The sequence below is a fragment of the Cryptomeria japonica genome, chromosome 6 (genome assembly GCF_030272615.1).
Source record: "Cryptomeria japonica chromosome 6, Sugi_1.0, whole genome shotgun sequence".
Lineage (NCBI taxonomy): Eukaryota > Viridiplantae > Streptophyta > Pinopsida > Cupressales > Cupressaceae > Cryptomeria > Cryptomeria japonica.
The window spans coordinates 168708960-168729941 of NC_081410.1; the positions used below are offsets into that span (position 1 = coordinate 168708960).

The 20982-nt window shown below is 37.8% G+C and overlaps 1 protein-coding gene across 2 annotated transcripts in view; it reads left to right on the forward strand.

Moving 5' to 3' along the window:
• Positions 1–20982, forward strand: part of LOC131033280 (scopoletin 8-hydroxylase) — a 345921-nt gene that overhangs the window by 234723 nt on the left and 90216 nt on the right. For both annotated transcript variants that reach the window (XM_057964457.2, XM_057964456.2), the window contains 2 exons: positions 7079–7134; positions 7795–7895. In XM_057964457.2, coding sequence (XP_057820440.2) covers positions 7079–7134; positions 7795–7895 — 157 coding nt within the window. The remainder of the gene's footprint in view (positions 1–7078; positions 7135–7794; positions 7896–20982) is intronic.

Genomic DNA, 20982 nt, shown 5'->3' on the forward strand with positions numbered 1-20982 from the left:
ATGAACATGGTAAACTGATACATCCAGGGCTCAAAAACATTAAAGTGCTCAAGACCCATCATCCTGCTGAGGAGAGTAATGATGTCTCCAATTTCCCACTTGAAGTCACAATGGTACAACTTAGCCCACCTTGTGAAAGCGACTCATGGTTCATGAATCCACTTGTTAATGTGGTGTTTGCAGTCCTTTTCCCTCTTGACATAGTAATCAGCTACACTATCCTTTGAAATTTCCATATACACAGGTGTTGATAGTATTCTGAAGACTTTCTCAATAGTATCCGCATCAAGGCAGATTATTGCCTCACCGACATCATTTCTAATGGTTCTCGTCTCCTTGTAGAAGTGGTGAGCGCAAGCGAGAACAAATTCAGGTTCTAGGGCAGCCACTGGAAAAAAAGATGCATGATGAATGTGGCTGTCCAACAACCGCTGCATATTACTATCTTGCGGATCTTCCACCCTTTTAATGAATTTTGACATGTCAACATGCCCTATCTCCGTATCTTTGATATGATCCAAAGGAGAGGAAACTTGTGAAGGGGAAACTTCATTCTGGTACTTGTCATATTTATACTTCATCTTCTTTGGAATGGGAGATGATGGTAAATCTGACATTGAAGAACAACCTGGTATGCTGCGATGAAGACTTAAAAGTGTTAAAGCAACATCATAATCAGCTGCAACTAACTTTTTTCCTTCTTCAAATGGGAAGAACTCCAACCCTTGCACTTCACAACTTCGGGAGAGAAAGATGGGAAATAAATGGGAATTCTGGAAACTTGACTTTGACCAATTTCGGATCTTGGGAAAAGTTTTACAAGTATTCAAGTGGGGAAGAACGAACATGCAATCGGATTTTTAAAATCCGAATGCAAGTATACTTGTAAAACAGAAAATGGAGAAATGAGTGCAAAATGAGATTTTGACATGTGGGAAATGGCGTGAATGGAATATACGGATAAAGGTAATGAGTATGAACAAAAATGGAAGGATTTTGGGAAGATCATTTTCAAGAAAATGGGAAGAACTTTCAACGTGTAATCTGGTTCTAAAAACCCGATTTTGAAAGAATGGGTATTTTTCATCTTTGAAACTTGGAATTTCAACAAAAGATGGTTAAAATATTACAACCATAAGGGAAGATCAATTATTTTCATCCTACTTGTAATCAGGATTTAAAATCCTGAATACAAGTAAAGAGGGAAAATGGGGAAGATCAATGTAATTCACAAATTGCTTTGCAAAGGGGAAAATCTTTCTCACAAAACTGATTTTAGGGAAAATCCAACATATATACAAATTTACAACTAGAAAGATCAAATAAGAAGAGAAAATAAACAATGCAAGAAAACAAAACCAAAAGAAAACTCACCTTGCTTATCCAAGATGCCTCTTCAAGAGATGAAACAATCTTTGAAAGGAGAAGACAATCCTTTAAATAGAAATAGATTCCAAAACCCTTGCCACGTTTTTCTAAACTCGGATTTGGAGAAAGAACAGCAAAAATGTGTTACAAAATGCAAGAAGAATGAGTCAAATCTTTAAGGAAATACCACATAGGAGAGACCCAAAGCCAAACGACCAAAGATGGAGTGAAATCGTGGCATCAAAACCCCCAAAATGTAGCACGTGAAAAACAGTTTTGAAGTGGTAAAACGCAGTAAATGAAGTGTGAAACGTTCACCAAATCAAATGCAACGTGTTTCCAAACTCACAAAATCGGGCTTGCTATCATATCGCCTCCTTGATCCATGAATCTCCACAAAAATCGGGAAGAATTTGTGGCAAAATCGGTTTAGGAGAGGAAAAATACTTGGTCGGGTTCTTGGAAGTGAACAAGTAGTTTCAATTTGCATGCAATAATGAAAATCGGGTTTCTCTTTTCATATTGCAAGTTTAAAATGTCACTTTTCATTGCACAAGGCAAAATCGGGTTTCTAAAACCCTTTAGCAAGTGTAAAATGTCTTTATTTTCATTCATAAGGCAAATTGGGTTTTTGAGAGAGAAATACAAGTTATAATAACTTGTAAAGGGAAAATAAAATCCCCTCAACAAGTGATTCATAAAATAAAACATGTAATAGGGAAATAAAATCCCTATTACAAATAAAACCACTAAAATAGGAACTTTATAAAAGAATTACAAGTGACTTTTAAATTTATAATTTAAAATTAACTTGTAACTTATCCAAAAAATTCCTATTATGACTTAAAAAGCCAAAAAGCATCAAGGGGAAAATAAAAAGTAAGTTACAAGTTCTAATTTCATATAGTGCACTTGCAATTAACTAAAAATTTCCCTACAAAGACTAAAACAAAGGAAAACATTAAAATTTGCAACTTAAGGAAAATTTCCCACCTGCAATTAGGGAGAAAAACCCGAAATTGAAGGAAAAACATAGCAAACGAACCTAGAATGCGATGAAATTTGAAATGTGGTTCGAGGATGGACTGAGGATTAAGTCAGTCCAAGGGCGAAGCAAAATTCTGCCTCAGGAAGCGTGCCATAAAGTAAAATTTTCATTTTTTGACAAATTTTTTATGTAATGGTCTATCATTTTTGAAAACAAAAATGAGGACAACAAGAATGCTTCTTCTCCCAAAGAACAGGGGAAGAGCCTACATGCCACATTTGCATATTCCACCCATCTATTGTGCAATGCATCTTCAAAGATCTTGACATGCTCTTCAACTGTTTGAATTGGATCGTTCACTTGAAATTTGGAACAAAAATTCTCTGGATTCTTTGGCAAGTCATGATAAGTTTGAAAGAGAATCGGAGATGACCAATCACGTTGCACCATTTGGTGGAGGTGGAGGATGATTGTGAGACATCGTTACAATGATGGGTTGACAAGCTGCTTGCCTTGTCTAACCAACTGTTTATACAATTGGCTAGGCTGCACTAGCCTGACTTGTTTGAACCAAAGAAGCAAAAAACTGAAAAAAATCACGATTATACGCGATTAATCGCAGATCAGCCTGGTTGCCGATTTTTTCCCTTAAAAAACCACGATTTTATGGTCAACTTTTTTCAACGTTTGAAATGCAATTAAATCGTGTTTAATTAGCTTTTAAAAAGAAGCAAACCCTAAACGACATTTGCAAACAAAAATCGCGCAATGGTTTTCCAATATCGTTGACATGGAGGAACAACCGACATGATGGAAGAGTTGTGCCTACGACAGCAGAGTCGGATTGCATCGTGAAAAGTTTCAGGTTTTGGATTTATCATTTGAAATCACAATTTTCCATCTTATACCTAATCTTTTTTTAATATGTTTTGTCAACATTTTAAATAGGAATAGAGTAGGCATTATTTTTTGTCAGGGATATTCAATAGTAAATTTATTTTATATGAATATTTTTCTCATATATAATTTTTATTAAAACATTCAGTTTTTTTATCATATATTTAATTTTATAATACTTTTAATATTCTTATTGATTTATATAAATAAAATTAATATTTATACACTGTAAATTAAAGGAATTTAGAGATTATTGTTTCCTTACTTTATATTTTTTAATAAAATAAAAAATATTTTTATTTGTGTGTATAATTTAGAGAATCAATATAAAAATTGTTTATTTTGGGATCCATTTTTATTTAAAACAATCAATATATTGATTGGAACACATCTTTCTATTTAAACTTTTGTTTAGATCTATATACAATCACTATATAAATAACAATCAATATTTTTAATTTTCTAAAATTTATATAACTCAACTTTCTTCTCTCTTTTCTATTTTTTCTTAAAAAAATTAAAATTCTAACTGCACTATCATTGGATTTTACTCACATTTAACACCTTGTGTAGGGTATCATTGCTACCCATACCAAAAACTTATACTTTAAACAATATTATAATTATTCTTCAATCTAAATGCTTAAATGATATATCTATTTATAATATTAATTTATAAATTATAAAATTGATTCAATTTTAATATGATGTTTATTAGTAAATGGGCGAATACATACAATGAAGGTTTGCAAGTCATGGGTATAAATTGTACCCACAAATATAGTACATCAATCAAGTCTTTTCACATGAAATTTTTGTACAAAGCATAAAGTAGTTTGCCTTTAAAATCTTATATACTACAAAACTTTATATTTTTAGAAGAAAAAACAAACTCTTTTGGCAAGGAATATATTTTAACAATTCATGGGTTAAACTCTATTTTATTTTTTCCTTGTATCTCTATGCTATGGAAATGTGCTAAAATTTAAAAAAAAATGTATTTTTTGTCTTTGTCTATAATTTTTTACGTTTTTTTTTAAATTCGATTTTTCCACAATTTTTTGCCGATTTTTTCCCAATTTTTTCAAAAAATCTTATACTTTTGGTTTGCTGATTTATTCCCCAAACGATTTTTGCTTCTTTGGTTTGAACTACTCCTTAAACCGAATGTTAAGGTGGTGGAATTTGAAATAAACTGAAAAATATCCTCTCCACTTGGTGTCTCTTGACTAGATGAAGCTTCTTTCTTCCCACACCTAAGCTTGGGAGTGAACTTCAGTTCTTGATATTCTCTTTCTCCTGGAGTAGATCTTAGAATTCTTTGGAATCGTTTTGGTGAGAATGAATTGATATGCTCCATCATATAGCCTTTGCTCTTTGGATCTGTTGAGGATGTGCAGGGAGGAGTGGGAACCTTTGGTCGAGGAGTGCTCTTTTAATAGCTACTTGAATTTCTTGAGCTTTCTCTTCTTCTTCTTCTTCCAACTCAAATTGCACTCTCATATACTCTGCTGTAATTGTCTTTACTTTCCAAGCATGGTTGTTTAATCCTGAAAGAATGTCTTCTTGATCGTTTTCAAACCCCAAATTTGTTTGTAGAACTGGCAATAAATTCCTTTGCGGCAACAACATCGTGATTCATGATAAATCGCTTTCCTCGAATGGTTATTTCTCCTTAAGGATGTTTCTCCTCGGGGAACCCTCCTCCTAGCACCAATTTTGTTAATGTGCATTTTATGACACTTTAAACATAGAATAAAGTATTGAATACTCTATCCTCTCTCGAACAAAATCTTCTCAAATGCTGAGTGCTAGGATCACTTGAGATGACTCCAAGGTTTATATATATTAGGACTTGATGTATGGTTAGCTTCAATGGTTGATGTGATTGTTGCTTTTCCAGGGGGACTTACGTTGTTGTTCTTTAGGAGATGAATATTTTGATCACAAGGAACGCTTTATGAACCTAATCTTTCAAATGATATGCAAGGAAGTTCTTTTCCTACTACTACAAATAATGAACACTTGACAAAAAAATGCTTAAGGAATGAGGGTTTAGGAATACTAAACTAATGCTAAGAATGCAACGATGATGGATGATTTCAAGTGAAATTCAACTAAGCTTTGCTTTCACATATGAGGAATAACTACACAAAGCTAGTGCGATCTTCTAACCTAAGCATATAATATTCAAATCACTACCAAGGACATGGACACCATCAAGAGTTGTCATATCAATGAAGAAGTAGCAATCGAAGTTAAGCTTGGCTAAAGGAGTTCAGTTGACTACGCAAGATACTTCACAATCAACAAAATACTAGTAGTATGAACATAAGAATTTCACCATTGATCATGCACATAGATCTTCCATTCATCTAAATACTTAAGAAAATTTACTCTTATCTTTTTTTTTTGTTTTTAAGTTTTAAGTTCTCTCTTAAAAGGATGAAGAAACAAGCAAATGCTCCAAACACAACGAGTCACCAGCACTTCAATGATTTTATTATCTTTGGTAGCATCAAAGCAACAATTCTTCAAATCTCTTTTAATTGATCCTTTACAAATGAAATGAGTTGAGATTATATAGTGCTCTTAATACAAATGAATGGTTAATTGAATCAAAATCATAGGCCAAGATCATGCCACCTAAACCCTAATTAGGTTTTGTTACAACAAAATACCTATTTATTGCAAATTATTAAATATCAACCAATGGGAAAATTACATCCATTTGGCACAAACTACGAGGAAAAATCCTCCAATAAGAAAAATAGATGCCATGTGGGATCATAACAAACTTTCATCTAGAAGTTTGTTCCCCTTATCTTTTTCCTTAAAAGCAAATTCAATGAATCTGGACATGATGCAGTTGAGCTTGTCTATTGGAGCATTAAGAACGACTTTCAACTGATCTTCCATGAAGCCCAACTCGGCCAAGGCAATAACAAAAATCTTCTCCCATTCAGGCCCAAAGTCACTGATCTTGGCTACTAGTGTCATGAACGACTGAATGTTCTCCAGCTGCCCTTCTGAATTCTTATCCCAACCACACAACCTTAGCAAGTAGGTGAACCAAAGTGATCATCTTTGTAGGTTATCGAACAACCAATGTCCCATATTTTGATTTTCCTTATTCTACAAAACAATAAAGAAAATTTATAGAGCTTCTGGACATCTGAATTATGTTTTTAATTGCACTATTTTCATTCACATAATTCACTTGGGTACACCTAGGGCATGTGCATTGGGCATACCTAGGCCTGACCCAACTCAAGATCTAAAGCCGAACCAATTTAATTCAGGCACATCTAGGGTTGTAGGCATGCCTAATAACACAACTAATAGAAGTTGGAGAAATTCAGCTGCAATATTATCCAACTTTGGACTAGACCATGGAGTTTCTCATCAAGTCTCTTGGCTTGGTTGAATTTGTAAAATTTAGAGATAAGCTTGACATATTTTCAAGAATGACCATTAGAAGAGGATGTTAATGTTTATAACATAAAGTTATAATGATCATGCTAGCCTTAGTGATAAGCTTAGTTAGAAAATCACTTTATGACTTTATTTTACTTCATCAAATAATATAAACACAACTTAATATTGAGGTAAGTCATTTTAGGGTTAGGGTTTGTGCCATAGTTGTATTAGGGTTTATGTTATTGCTTTTCTTTTAAATGACCATTGCTCTTTCAGACTTTCAGTAATAGTGGCAAGAAATATTTTCTCTCCTTCAAGTTCTCCCTTATGTTCTTTCTTGGTTTCCTTTTATGCATTGCTTTTGGGATAAGATAATTAACAATATCAAATGTTGATATTTTTCAGTGACAATAATAGCACACCTTGGTGTGGGTGGCATACAGACCATGGTTCTTTGACAGGTACTACTTGGTTTTATGTGATCTAATTTCTTTAAAGTATATGTTTTGGTAGTATGAAGCTTACTTATACATTACTAACAGGCTATAAAAATTTCCTTAAATTTTGAAAATCACATTGTGGTATGTGTTATCTAAGATCATAAAGTGAGAATCTTGTACAGTAAATTTATACAATTTTGCACGATTGGACCGCTTAAATTAATGAAACCATGTGAATAAAATTAACCACTAATTGATTAAACTTAGGTATGCCAAATAGTTTTTGAAACATTCCATCGAATAGGCTGTTTGTAATTATAAAGTTGATCTTAAGTTTCTAAAATAAGTTCGTTTGCATCATATTGGAGTAGCATGTATCTTCAATTTTTTTCACTTCCCACTCCATTTATATTTCACAATATTGGAGGTACATTATGTACTTCTGCTGTGTTATTTGAGATATGTACATCTTTGCATCCCCATTTGTCATTTTTTATCACTACTGCAATTTAAGATTTAGCTAAATTAAATTGAATATAGTTTATATTTGAATTCAGCATATAGAGTTACACCGATGCTTTAGAATATAGTATAAATGCAAAACTATAGATACTTTGGTTTGATCTAATTTATTTGTTTTGGTACTAATCTAGTTAACTACATTTTTTTGGCCATACTTAGGTCTTACTTCTGCGATGTATATGAAAGGTGACTCAGAAGTAAATTGTCCCGATAATACTGCTGGGCTTTATATCAAAACCCGTACAAATGCAGTTGTCAAAGTATGGATTTTTTTAGCTCTATAAAATATTTCAATCTTGAATCCTATCTAATCTGGAACCAATATTGTTTCTTTAAACATGACAGTTTTATTCCATTGCATATAAAGTTTTATTTTGTACATGCATTGTGTTGAAGAGCCGTAAGATTATGTTGCTTTAGTTGTTTAAGAATGGACAGTTTTTAATTCCCCTTTCATTATTGGGCCACAGGATATTGACAAAGAAAAACTTAAAGCAAACACCCTAAACACTCTATGTTTCGCTAGGTCACCTAAGGAAAAGTTTGAAAAGATCATGCACAAATCTCTGTTTCTCTTGACATCTATACTCGACCATGGTTGAGTGCTTCCACTCCTCAGTAGTAAGATAAGAAAAATAACATTGCCATGATCTAACTTCATACAACTTGGATATGTTTTCATATTATCAACATTTAAAATCTACATTGAGATTAAGGTAGGGTAGTTCATTTGAAATCATCATGCAAATATGTTTAATATCACTCTTGGATGGTTCTTATTTTAATTCAGATTGTAATCAAGGCTTGGATTTATTTTGTACTTGCATAAAATATTGCATCATAGGCAGTCAGTATAGGTATAGAAGAAATACCGTTTCAGGAATAATATGGCTTTCAAATGAAGTGTATAACTGATCATTTATGAATGCAAAAGGGTCAAACATGTTGTGTTGACTATTATCAGTTCATCTTTCATGAATTTAATTGAACTCAAGAAAAGGCAATGTTATATTGTAAGGCCATCCATTACATGCACACACTTTAGTCATTTAGATATCTACATTAAATGCCAAAATGCCAAAATATCAGGAGACACCTATTTCATCTTTCAAACCGCCCACTTGGAGAAGCCATTGTCACTCATTTGTTCTCTTCACTTGTCTTTTACCATCACATTCTAAGCATCTACATGTTGGGAAAACATTAATTAAATATATATGTCCACAAGTCAACTTTACCACTGCTAGTGGAATTCATCATCCCTTATGAATGTATTGAAAACAATAGTAAGAACAAATATTACAAATTATTTTTTGATTAAACCCTAAGTGCTTAGGGACACTTTCCAAGGTTGTTCAAACCATGCAATATATCATAGGATATATAAGGTAGATGGCACCTTAATCCTAACAAATCTAATACTCCAAATATTTATTTGCTGTTGTGAAAAAAAATTAGATTGAAAATATTATTACAATGTAAAAAAGTATGCCTTTGATGGTCAATGAGAGTGATAGCATACCCCATCCACTCTTATCAATTTTATTGTCTAATGCATAGATGCAAGACTCACAGAGTACTTGGTGAGTTTTTTAAAACTCGCGAGTTTTCCAGCTAAAAACTCGTAGAGAAAACTCACCAATTTTTCACAAAAACTCGGCTAGTCTTTGGCAAAAACTTAGCTGCATAAAATAAAGAGGCCCAAACATGTCAAAAAATTATCAATTTTTTTTTCTTCAAGTCAATCTCATTCTCTTCATTAGAATACATACATGAAAGACTTATACTTTTAAGTTATATTTCATGTACATATTGGCAAGGTGTTTGAGAGTGGTTTTAAATCTCTAGGAGTTATAATGCAAATTCTAGGTTTTAGAAGACCTTATAAATTTTTCAGATAGTCAAATTTCAGTTATAAGCAAGCTCCTATCAGCATTCTCTCGCTCTCTCTATCTCACTCACTTTATCTGCCCCAAATTCTAGACCTATCTCTTTCCTATCACTCTTCCTCTACCCCTCTCTCTATTGCTCTATATCTTACTCTCTCTTCTCTCCCCCAAGATCTAGACCTATCTCTCTACCTCTCTCTCTCTCTCACCCTTAGATCCCTCTGAGGGATGCTACCCTTAACTTCGTTTTGGCGAAGTGGAGGAGCCATAACAGACTCCTAGTACTAGACCTTCTAGTTCTACCTCTTCCCTTGTTTTCACTAGAGTAGGGAAGAGGAAGATGTAAAATGTTTTGATGTAGTATTTAGTAATTTACTTTTAGTTTTACAAAAACAATTTGCGATTTTTTTTTTTTTTAAACTATCGGCCATGAACATTCTACACGAGGATGCTATTTTGTTCCCAATTTGCATTTAAATCAATCAAATATTGTAGACTCGTCTTGTTACTTTTATGTATTCATTTATTGACTCATTCGATGCATCTGCTCATTGAATTTGTAAAAAGAAAATGTTTCTAATGAAATTTAAGCAATTTTTCAAGTTGCTGAATTTTTGCTGAGCTGCATTTTTGAGCCTTGCCAAGTCCGAGTTTTTCAACTATGGTCTAATGTGAGGATGGATGACCGAAATTCCTTTTTAGTTGCAAATGTCTTAGCTGAAATTGTTGTTAGCCAACGTGAAGAAAAGATGAAACCATATTTGATAGTGGAGCATGAGGAGGAGGATGAGAAGTTCACATTAGAAAATTTTGAAGTAGAGCCCTAAATGTCGGTAGGATGAACATTTAAAACTCTCTTGTGTGTAATGTTCCCTGACCATAGTGGCGAGGGAGGCAAGGTTGTACGGTGGTGTCTGGAGTAGGGTCGTACAGTGGTGTGAGGCAAGGCTATATGGGTATCGAGTAGAGGCCGTACGGTGGTGTCAGGCTGAGCCGTATGGTGGTGTCAAGGCAGGCCATACGGTGGTGTCAGGGAAGCAGGTCGTGGTGAGGAGAGAGTGTGACCATATGGTGAAGGGGGTGTACGGTGGACTTCAACCTATGTGCGTGAAGGGGTTGGTCTTCCGCAAGCATATCAAGTAGTGAATTCTGAATGTTAGGAATTCTTGGACTTAGTTGACATGCATGTATACCAGATTATCAGATATGGAACTAGAAGTAATATTTGATTCAACAATGATGAGGTTCTAGATTTGCCAGATCCGGAACAAGTACACAGAGTAGAATAGGGTGAGGGATGAATCTCATTGAAACTGCAGATACCAAGTAGGGAGGATCTTCCACCTCCGAAATGGCCGACAACTGAACTCCATTGGAATTCGCACAAACAAAGAGAAATACCAAATTCGCATACCAATATAAATAACAGACTTGGCCTTGAATATTTTAATATGGGCTCCAGGAGCTTTCCCGAAGGGTTACAAATGGGCCGACACGACCAAACTAAGACTTGACTGATCTAATTAAATAAAAGGCGTGAAAGATTTGTTATTACATTTGGGGCCTTATAATAAAGTATTTAATTATATCGGGGACATCACAGTCCTCCCGGGCCAAAAATTGCTTGCCCTCAAGCAATTGCAAACTTGGATGCTCCAGAATTTGCTCGCTTTCTTAGGTGGCATCCTTGATGGGTAGATTCTTGTAGCGCACAAGGAACTCCTTGACTGTGCGTGATCTCAGCCTCTTTTCTCTGACATCGATGATCTCCGCCGGCTCCAGAATTAGTTTTCCTTCTTCGTTGATGGGTGGCAGATCCTTGGACACTGTGACGCGCTGCCCAACGGCCTTCTTGAGACATGACACGTGAAAAACATTGTGAATCCGACTCCCCTCAGGAAGTTCCAACTCGTAGGCAACTTCGCCCACCCTTCGAACCACCTTGTAGGATCCACAGAAACGCGGCTTGAGCTTCTCCTTACTAATTGTCTTCAAGGAGGATTGTTTGTATGGTTGAAGTTGGAGGTATACCAGATCGCCCACCTCAAAATTTCGCTCAACTCGGTGTCGGTCGATATACATCTTTTGCTGGTTCTGAGCCCTCTGTAGGTTATCTTTGAGAGATGTCAGGATGTCTAAACTCTCCTGAAGCCAATCTTTGCCCCTCGGTGCATGACTGTCTCCCAATGCTAGATCAACAAATGAAGAAGGTTCATAACTGTATAGTGCTTTGAAGGGTGGCATGCCTATTGACATGTGATAGGTGGTGTTGTAACAGTGTTCACCCAAATGTAACCAGCAAACCCAAGCCTTCTGTTGAGCTGAGATGTAGTTCCTGAGATAACCCTCCATCCATTTGTTCACAATCTCGGTCTATCCATCTGTCTGCGGATGGTAGCTCATGCTGGGCGACAACTCGGTTCCTACCAACCGAAATAACTCCATCCAGAAGGTACTAAGAAAACGGCTATCCCTGTCACTGATTATGTTTCGCGGTAGACCATGTAAGCGGAATATCTCACGGAAGAACAACTTGACCACTTGACCTGCTTGGTATCCTGGTGGGATGGCAAAAAAATGTGCATACTTGGTCAAACGGTCAACTACGACAAAAATGCAATCCTTTCCTTGCACTCTAGGGAGCCCAGTAAAGAAATCCATCGAGATGCTATCCCATTTTTGGTCGGGGATTAGCAGTGGTTGCAGCAGTCCGATCGATAGGGTGTGCTCAGATTTGTTTTGCTGATAGGTGGAGCATTCCCGCACATACTGCAAGATGTCGTTCTTAAGTCCCTTCCCGGTAAACCTTTCTCGGATTTGTCTGTAGGTTTTAAAGTATCCTGGGTGTTCGGCCAAGGGAGAGTCGTGCATTTCCCTGATAATCGTTTCCTTCATCTTGGACTCGGGTACCAGATAAATTTTGTTCTTGTAGTAAATGATGTCGTCAACCACCTTGTATCGGTCATCGTGCACTTGACCATCCATCAGTTTGTAGGCAAAAGTATTCTTGGAGTATTCAACCAACAGGTTTTCCTTCCAATCCGCCGAAATATGGGATAAAGAACATATGGCAGAACTTCTTGACAGGGCATCGGCTACCCCGTTATTCTTGCCCTTCACATACTCAATGTCGAAATCAAATGCCTGAACTTTGCTCACCCACTTCTGTTGTCGTTCATTCAAATCCCTCTGCTCCAAGAATTATTGCAAGTTGTTGTGTTCTGTTCGCACAACAAACTTTCCCTCGACGAGGTGCTGCCAAAACTTCGTCAGTGCGTGCATGATGGCGACCATCTCCTTGTCGTAGATGGTGTATAACTGCTCAACTCCCGAGAGCTTCCGACTCTTGAACGCAATGGGGTGATGGTCTTGCATCAACACCGCTCCAATGCCTTCTCCCGAGGCATCGCACTCCAGGATGAAAGGGCGAGTGAAATTTGGTAGTGCCAGAACTGGACATGTACTCATAACTTCTTTTAATTTGTCGAAGGTCTGTTGTGTCTGCGCATTCCAATGGAAGGATCCTTTCTTTGTCAGATCTGTCAATGGTGCACCAAGTTGTGAAAATCCTTTCACAAGCCTCGTATAATAACTGCACAGTCCAAAAAATCCACGCAGCTCCGAGAGAGTCTTGGGTGGGGGCCAATCCAAAATTGCCTGAATATTCTCCTGGTGAACTTGTACCCCCTGGGCGTTGATGATGTGACCCAAGTACAGGACCTCGGTCATTCCAAATCCACATTTGGACCTTTTGGCATACAATGATTGTTATTTCATAATCCCCAATACTTCATCCAAATGTCCCAGGTGTTCCTCCCAGGTCTTGTTGTAGATGAGTATGTCATCGAAGAATACCAGTAGGAACTTACGCAATTGTTTGTTGAAGATGTGGTTCATGCAGGACTGGAAAGTGGCCGGAGCATTGGTTAATCCAAATGGCATGACCAAGAACTCATAGTGTCCGTAATGGCAACGAAAGGCTATCTTTTCCACATCTTGCTCCCTCATACGGATCTGATGATAGTCGGAGCGGAGATCAATTTTGGAGAAATAGACTGTGCCATGTAGTTCGTCCAGCAACTCATCGATCCTGGGAATGGGGTATCTATTCTTGATAGTCTTCTTGTTCAATGCACGGTAGTCAACACACATTCTGAGAGTTCCGTCCTTCTTCTTCACCTGTACCATCGAGGACGCAAAGGGGCTAGAGCTGGGCTGGATCCATCCTTTATTGAGGAGTTCCTGGATTGTTTTCTCTATCTCTTCTTTGAACTTCTTCGAGTGGCGATAGGGTGTGGTGATAACGGGTTTTGTTCCCTCCTCTAACTTGATGGTGTGTTCAAATTTCAAACCCTCGATGTGGGGGTATACTAGGTGGAATATCAGCGAAGATCAAACTATGCTTATCCAAAACCGACTGAAGTTCCTCATCCTGGTAGTAAGTCGGTTGCTCCTTCATAGGTTTTGTCGAGATCAAGCAATGTGTTGCCCAGACTACTTCATCATGTCTAAAGATGGCTTCCATCCATTTGGCGGAAATCTCCCTCGGGCCACCATTCGACATTCCTCTGAGAACCACCTTCTTGCCATCTACCTCGAATGAGAACTCCATCCTTTTGAAGCTTTGCATGTACTGGTTGAGGGTCTCCATCCATTGAATGTCCAATATGACATCTGTGTCATCTAGATCTACTACAAAGAAATTGTCAGTCACCGTGTAATTTCCCATGGTGATGCTCAGTTGTGGAACCAGGTGAGTGCATGATAGGAGATTGCCTCTTGCCACCTTGACATCGAACCCTTCATGCTCCTTTGTACACAAACCCCTTTGAGTGACGAGTGATGAGTTTATGAAGTCGAGCAAGGCCACACTGTCGTGCATAACCAGGACTCATTGCCCTTGGAGTGTACCATGTACCCTAAATACAATGCACCTTGGGGTACCCGCCAGTGTGGCAATGACGCCTCCCCTCCGTACCAATGTGGAGATTCTCTTCACCAAGCTGGTTTATTCGACAGATTCTTCCCTTGGTGGTTCGCTTTCCTCAGGCTCCTCTTCTCCATCGGACATCACTTCAATATAGTGAATCTTTCTTTTGCCCAAACATTGGTGTCCTGGTTCCCATGGCTCTTTGCAGGTGAAACAAAGCTTCTTCCTTCTGAGTTCCTGTTTTGTGGCTTCATCAAGCAATGACCTCTTTGGAAACGGTTTATTATCCTTCTCCTTCGAAACGAAAGGTGGTTTGGTATGTGTAAAATTTTTGGAAGAGGAAGATGTTGCCATGTTACGGGCCTTTTTGATTGCTTCCGTGAGCGTGTTGGGGTTGAACCCTTTCACCCAACCTTTTAGAGGTTCCATCAATCCGTCCATGAACAAGACCACCAATCTCCGCTCTGAGATGTCTGTTACCAACACGGATAGTCTCTAGAACTCCGTGATGTAACTGTCCACAAGTCCCGATTGTTCTAGTTGTGCCAGCTCCTTGAAATTGAGTTCTGGATCCTTCCCATCAAATCGATCTATGAGCTTCTTCGTGAAGTCAGCATAGGAAGTTATTTGGTCATGGCCGAGAGTGACCATTCCATGATGCCACCATTCGGGTGCGACTCCTAGGTGAAGTGCTGCAAACTTGATAGCTTTATCTTCAGGCATTAGGTTGAGTTGGAAGTAGGTATCTTCTTTTTGAACCCAAGCTCGTGCCGAGGTTACTTCGGTCCCATCAAAGGATGATAGGTTGATCTTGCCAACCTTCTGCTTGATGTCATTGTTATAGTGTCCATAATAGCCTTGACTTCTGCCGCCTGAGTATTTCATCCGAAGCTCAACATAATCCTTGAAGGATATGTCCCCCTTGAGATTTGCATCCCTCCAATCTTGGTTCAACTGTGCTTGCTTCTCCTGAAAGGTGGGTTCTTGCTCCCCGCATGGCACTTCTGATTTCTAAGGAAAAGTCGGCATCAACAATCGTGAATGTGAGCGTTGGATGTTTGACCTTCCAATGACCGAATCATCACCTTGCCCATTCTGCTCTCCATTTGTTTTTCCCAAGGCCAATTGTCGTAAGGTTTCCTCCAAGATTTGTTGTCCTTGCTCTCCTCTGGTTATGGTGTCATTGAGCTGAGCTTGGCTTCTGGTTAGCTCCCTTAATAGTGCCATGACTTCTCTTGCAGAGTCCTGTGGTTCCCCCATTTGATCAGTCGAACGGTACCTCCTTCTAGTGTACACTTGCATCCATTACACGACAGGCTGGCAAGATTACCAGCTCTGATACCACTATAATGTTCTGAGACTGTACTCGCGAGGGAGGCAAGGTCTTATGGTGGTGTGAGGCAAGGCCGTATGGTGGTGTGAGGCAAGGCCGTACGGGTGTTGAGCAGAGGCCATATGGTGGTGTTAGGCTGAGCCGTACGGTTGTCAAGAAGGGCTGTACGATGGTGTCAAGAAGGCTATACGGTGGTGTCAAGGCAGGCCGTACGGTGGTGTCAAGGCAGGTTGTATGGTGGTGTCAGGGAAGCAGGCTGTACGGTGGTGAGGAGAGAGTGTGACTGTATGGTGGACTTCAACCTATGTGCGTGAAGGGGTTGGTCTTCCGCAAGCATATGAAGTAATGAATTCTGAATGTTGGGAATCCTTGGACTTAGTTGACATGCATGTATACCAGATTATCAGATATGCAACTAGAAGTAATATTTGATTCAACAATGATGAGGTTCCAGATTTGCCAGATCCGGAACAAGTACAAAGAGCAAAATAGGGTGAGGGATGAATCTCACCGAAACTGTGGATACCAAGTAGGGAGGATCTTCCACCTCCAAAATGGCTGACAACTGAATTCCATTGGAATTCGCACAAACAAAGAGAAATACCAAATTTGCATACCAACACAAATGACAGACTCAGCCATAAAATATGGGCTTCGGGAACTTTCCCGAAGGGTTACAAACGGGCCGACACGACCAAACTAAGACTTGACTAATCTAATTTAATAAAGGGCTCGGAAGATTTGTTATTACATTTGGAGCCTTACAATAAAGTACTTAAATTTATGATTGAATTATATCGGGGACATGACATTGTGTAATAGAAAATGTCACATATCAAGAGGCATGTGGCGTGAAGTCCCATAATGAATATATTGAAGGTTCTATTGCCTATTAATAATGAAGTTGAGCCAGCTGAAAAATCAAAAACTAGTGATGAGCACAAACATCACTCTAGTGATCACAATTCAATAGTTGAGTGTGGGATATTCCCATGAAGTGTTCATTATTGATTTTTGAAATGTCCCCCACAATTTTTTTTCAGTTTTTACACAATAATTTCACCCATTAGCATTAGCATGATAAATTATTGAGAGTAATACATGTTGGCGGTTAGACCAGCCACTTCCACTTTTCAGTGGGATAAAGAAATACTGGAATTTAACAATTATTTGGCCGTATAACTAGCCAATTACAAATTCAAGAAGATTGAAGTAAACAAGACAATCACTCAACCACTTATTTACCGAGAGGACTAGAAATAACAAACTATTTACTCAACCACTTATTCAGCGGGAGGATAGGAGTACAAAATGAAATAAAGATAGGCGGCAAAGCCAGCCTCTTCCACTTATTCAGTGGGAGTTGTGAAACAATTTAGAATGAACTTTGCTATTAGTACTACTAATCAACATTACAATACATAACATGAATTGCAAATCAAGAGATATCATTGTCCAACAACTGCAAATGATGTTCAATGTATTTCTCAAGTTTCAATAGACTCTTCACCAAGAAAAAAACCCCAAAATCCAAACTCTAAATCTGATATAGTTCACCAGCAGACTGAAAACACAGACAAGCAATATGAAAACACACTAAAATGCTCACGACTCCTCCAAAACTCAACGGAAAGACTTGGAACTAAGTGCAAATGAACTCTAAAGAGGAGGTGTCCAAACCAAGACCAACAACCAGCTGCAAATCTGATCAAACCATTAATGCACGCCTTCCAGGACAGCCACAGACATGGTACGACCTGGGAAGGAGGGTGCTTTGCAATATAAAATTCAAAACTGTGAATTAACCTCTGGAAATAAGCAAAAGGAATCGCCTAGGCCTTTTGAAAATAAAGAGAGAATACCCAGAAGCAACAAAAATTCCCTCTTAGACTTATGATGGAAAAACCACTTCAGCTCTACAATCAACCGGCAACATGGAAACTCCCAAACACCCCAAAACACATCAGAAAACATCAAATGTCACTACAACAATGAACTCCATCTGTTTTTCAGTGTAAAGAACAGTCTCACAATCTCAACTAGTTGCTATCTCTCAAACAAGAAGCCAAGAACCAGCTAAGAGGTATGCATTCCTCGAAGCAATCAATCTAAATTTCGGCAGCACTTCGTTGCAAATATTCATGGATATCCAAATGAAGAGTAGAGACTTGTATTAATAGAAAAAATCTCCTCAAATTCAAATTCAATTCCCTCCAAATTGACATGAAATGAAATGAAATCACATGCCAACTTGGACGCCCAAAGCAATATAATATTTGTCTTTATTTTAAATCATATACTCCTCCAAAAGGGACGCCTACTTAAATAATTGTTTACACATTGCAAATTATAATCTTTTAATGAAATAACTCCAAAGTGGACGTCCAACCTTAAGTCATAAAAACAATACTTTTAGCACCAAATCGACCCCTTAAGTCATAACATAAGTCACATGCCTAGGCCATGGGGAAACATTAAAAAGTATTAAAAAATACTTTTTCTATATACTGAACATTGCCATAGAGAGTTGAAGGCCAAAGGTACCGAAAACTACACTGCTAGAAATAGCCTCGGAACTGGACCACAAAAACCTGCCAAAAATAGTACTTCCAAAAAATGTACTTATTATAAATAGCATATTGCTAAAAATAGTAAGTGTTTCCAAAGTGATTTTAACCACATTCTTGAGCAACTGACGCAACTTACTGAAAATAGTAAGTCTGGGAAAATCCTCCGATCCAGTTGCATATCACAACATCGCAAATCTCTTTGAAAACCCAGAAGGAATCAAGAATTAGAACTGCAATACTCCAGCAAACAAGCCACCAAAACTACCAAAACAACTTCCTAGAAAATAGGAAACCCTAATACTGCTCTCGACTAGCCTATGGGCCTCCGAAATAGGCTAACGACCATCTAAACTGATCACTGCTGAGAAGGGGACATTACAATTTCCAAGAAGAATCTAGTGAGAGGGAGCTCCAAGATGACTTCGAAGAAAGTGAAGCGTATTCAAAAATTGAAGAAGAGACACATCAATCCTTATTGTGCGATGAGCAAAGTTATTTTGCTGATTTAGATCAAAGACCTAGAGAATCAAAAGAATTGAATAATCAATTGTTTTGGTCATAGAAGAGAAAGTGGTACAAGTTTTGACAAAGGTTGATGGTACAAACAAACTTATTGAAGACCTTGTTGGGTAGATTTTGAGAAGAGATAGTGTAATGTCCCTTCGAGGATAATTAGTCCTTAAGAGGCTCCAAATTCTTAAACTTGCGAAAGATTATAATATCAAATTGTAGGATGAATTATATAATCAATAGTATGAATAAATTAATGTCACTTGCTTTTTCTATTATAAACAATATTATGAATTCTAAGTGAATAATGTCTTTAAACTTTCCCTTTCACCTATATTGATAAGGGATGCAAAATGAATGTCTAATATGGCAATATAACTATGCAATGAGATATAATGGCATTGCTGTGTAATGTTCCCTTCTCATTGATGTACTTTCAGTGGTCCAGTGGCCTATTCCTGAGACCCGTAGGCTATGTGGAATGCAGACATAGGGTTTCAATCTTTGATGAGGCGAGAACTTACTATTTTTAGTAAGTCAGGGGTTGGCTATTTTGGTGATACTGTCCTACTGAGCTCTCCATGTTCTGTCACTGGGTGAGAAGATCTTGCTTTTTGGAGTAGTAGTTCATGACTTACTATTTTTAGTAAGTGGCAGAATGGCATATTTCTATTTTTGGTAGTGGACAGGGTCCTGATCTTGCAGCAGTTCAGTGGTCTTCCTTGCTCAGCTTCATCCTGGTTTCGACAATAATTAGTATTGGAGTCATAAGTGATATAATTAAATATTATTTCCTTATCGTAAGGTTTAATATTTAATTCATTTGATTATTTTTACTACTGATTTATTGGCTTTTGAAATGGCGCATAATATCTCCTAAGTGCTAGGCGAATTTTGTGTCTAGAATGGGATGCCAAATTTATAATGGAGATATCATTTTATTCACCACACATGTTTGCTAAGTCAAGTCGTGGTCCTTGACTTACTTGGCGTGATTCTTTGTCTAAGTATGGCGCCATCCTTGGGTAAAGGAAATGCAAATGGAAAAGATGAATTTGGGCGAATTTGTGAGCATTTGCATTTGGTTTTGGGGAGTTAGAATTTATAAATAAGAGCCTTGGGCTCCATTTTGTGGCATCTTATGAATTTGCATCGTTATGCTGCCGAATTGGCAATTGAAAAATTCTGAGCTTTGAAGTGTGGCTTCCTAACTTAGTCTCAATTTCGTACTTGCAAGATAGTACCTAGTTGTGTCTATGTATTTCCAGTGTTGTTGGTGAGTGAATTGCAGATTGTGGAGTGTTTTGTGTGAGATTGGAGTGTTTTTGGGTTGCTGGTCACGGAGCTGTTGAAAGTGTATTTTGCTCATACCTCTTGGCTAGGCGATTCCATCACTCTGGGTACCGGCTCATCCTTCCTTCCTACCACTGGCAATGCACCTTGTAAGTTTTTAGCATCTTATTTTGTGTGTGGAATTTTATAATGGAAATCAAACTTCCCAAGTTAGACGTGGGGTTTAGTGAATGCATTGGGAAGCGTGCAAAATAAATATAGGTGTTTTGATGGCTTCCTTTGGGTTTGTTTTCATTGTAGCTGGTATAGCATTAGTTTAGAACTGATTTTGGGTGAATTGGGTGAGTATTGAGAGAGTTATGAGTGTTTTAGTGAATCCATAGGCTGCTGGTTTTGCGATTCCAGCTTGTAGATTTTGATGTTAGCAGAAACTTCATGTTTATTATTTGGATGTTCAACATTACTCTCTTCTCATACTATCTTGATTATTGTAAGGTTAAGTAGTAGTACTACTAACCAATTCTTGTTTGTAACTCTCACCCCACTGAAAAGTGGAAGAGGCTGGCTTGCCGCCTATTTTCAAGTAAATTGTAATTCAGTCCTCCAGCTGCATAAGTGGTCGAGTGATGCCTAATTGTAATGGTCCTCCAGTTGCATAAGCGGTTGAGTTGAGATTGTTTTGTAATTTCAGTCCTCCCACTGAAATATTGCGGTCGAGTGATTTGTTCCTCTTGGCTGGTTCACTGCCAAGTCTCTTGTTTTACTGCTGGATAAGCGGAAGGAGCTGGCTTGCCGCTCAGTATTGTATTCCACTTCTTCTTT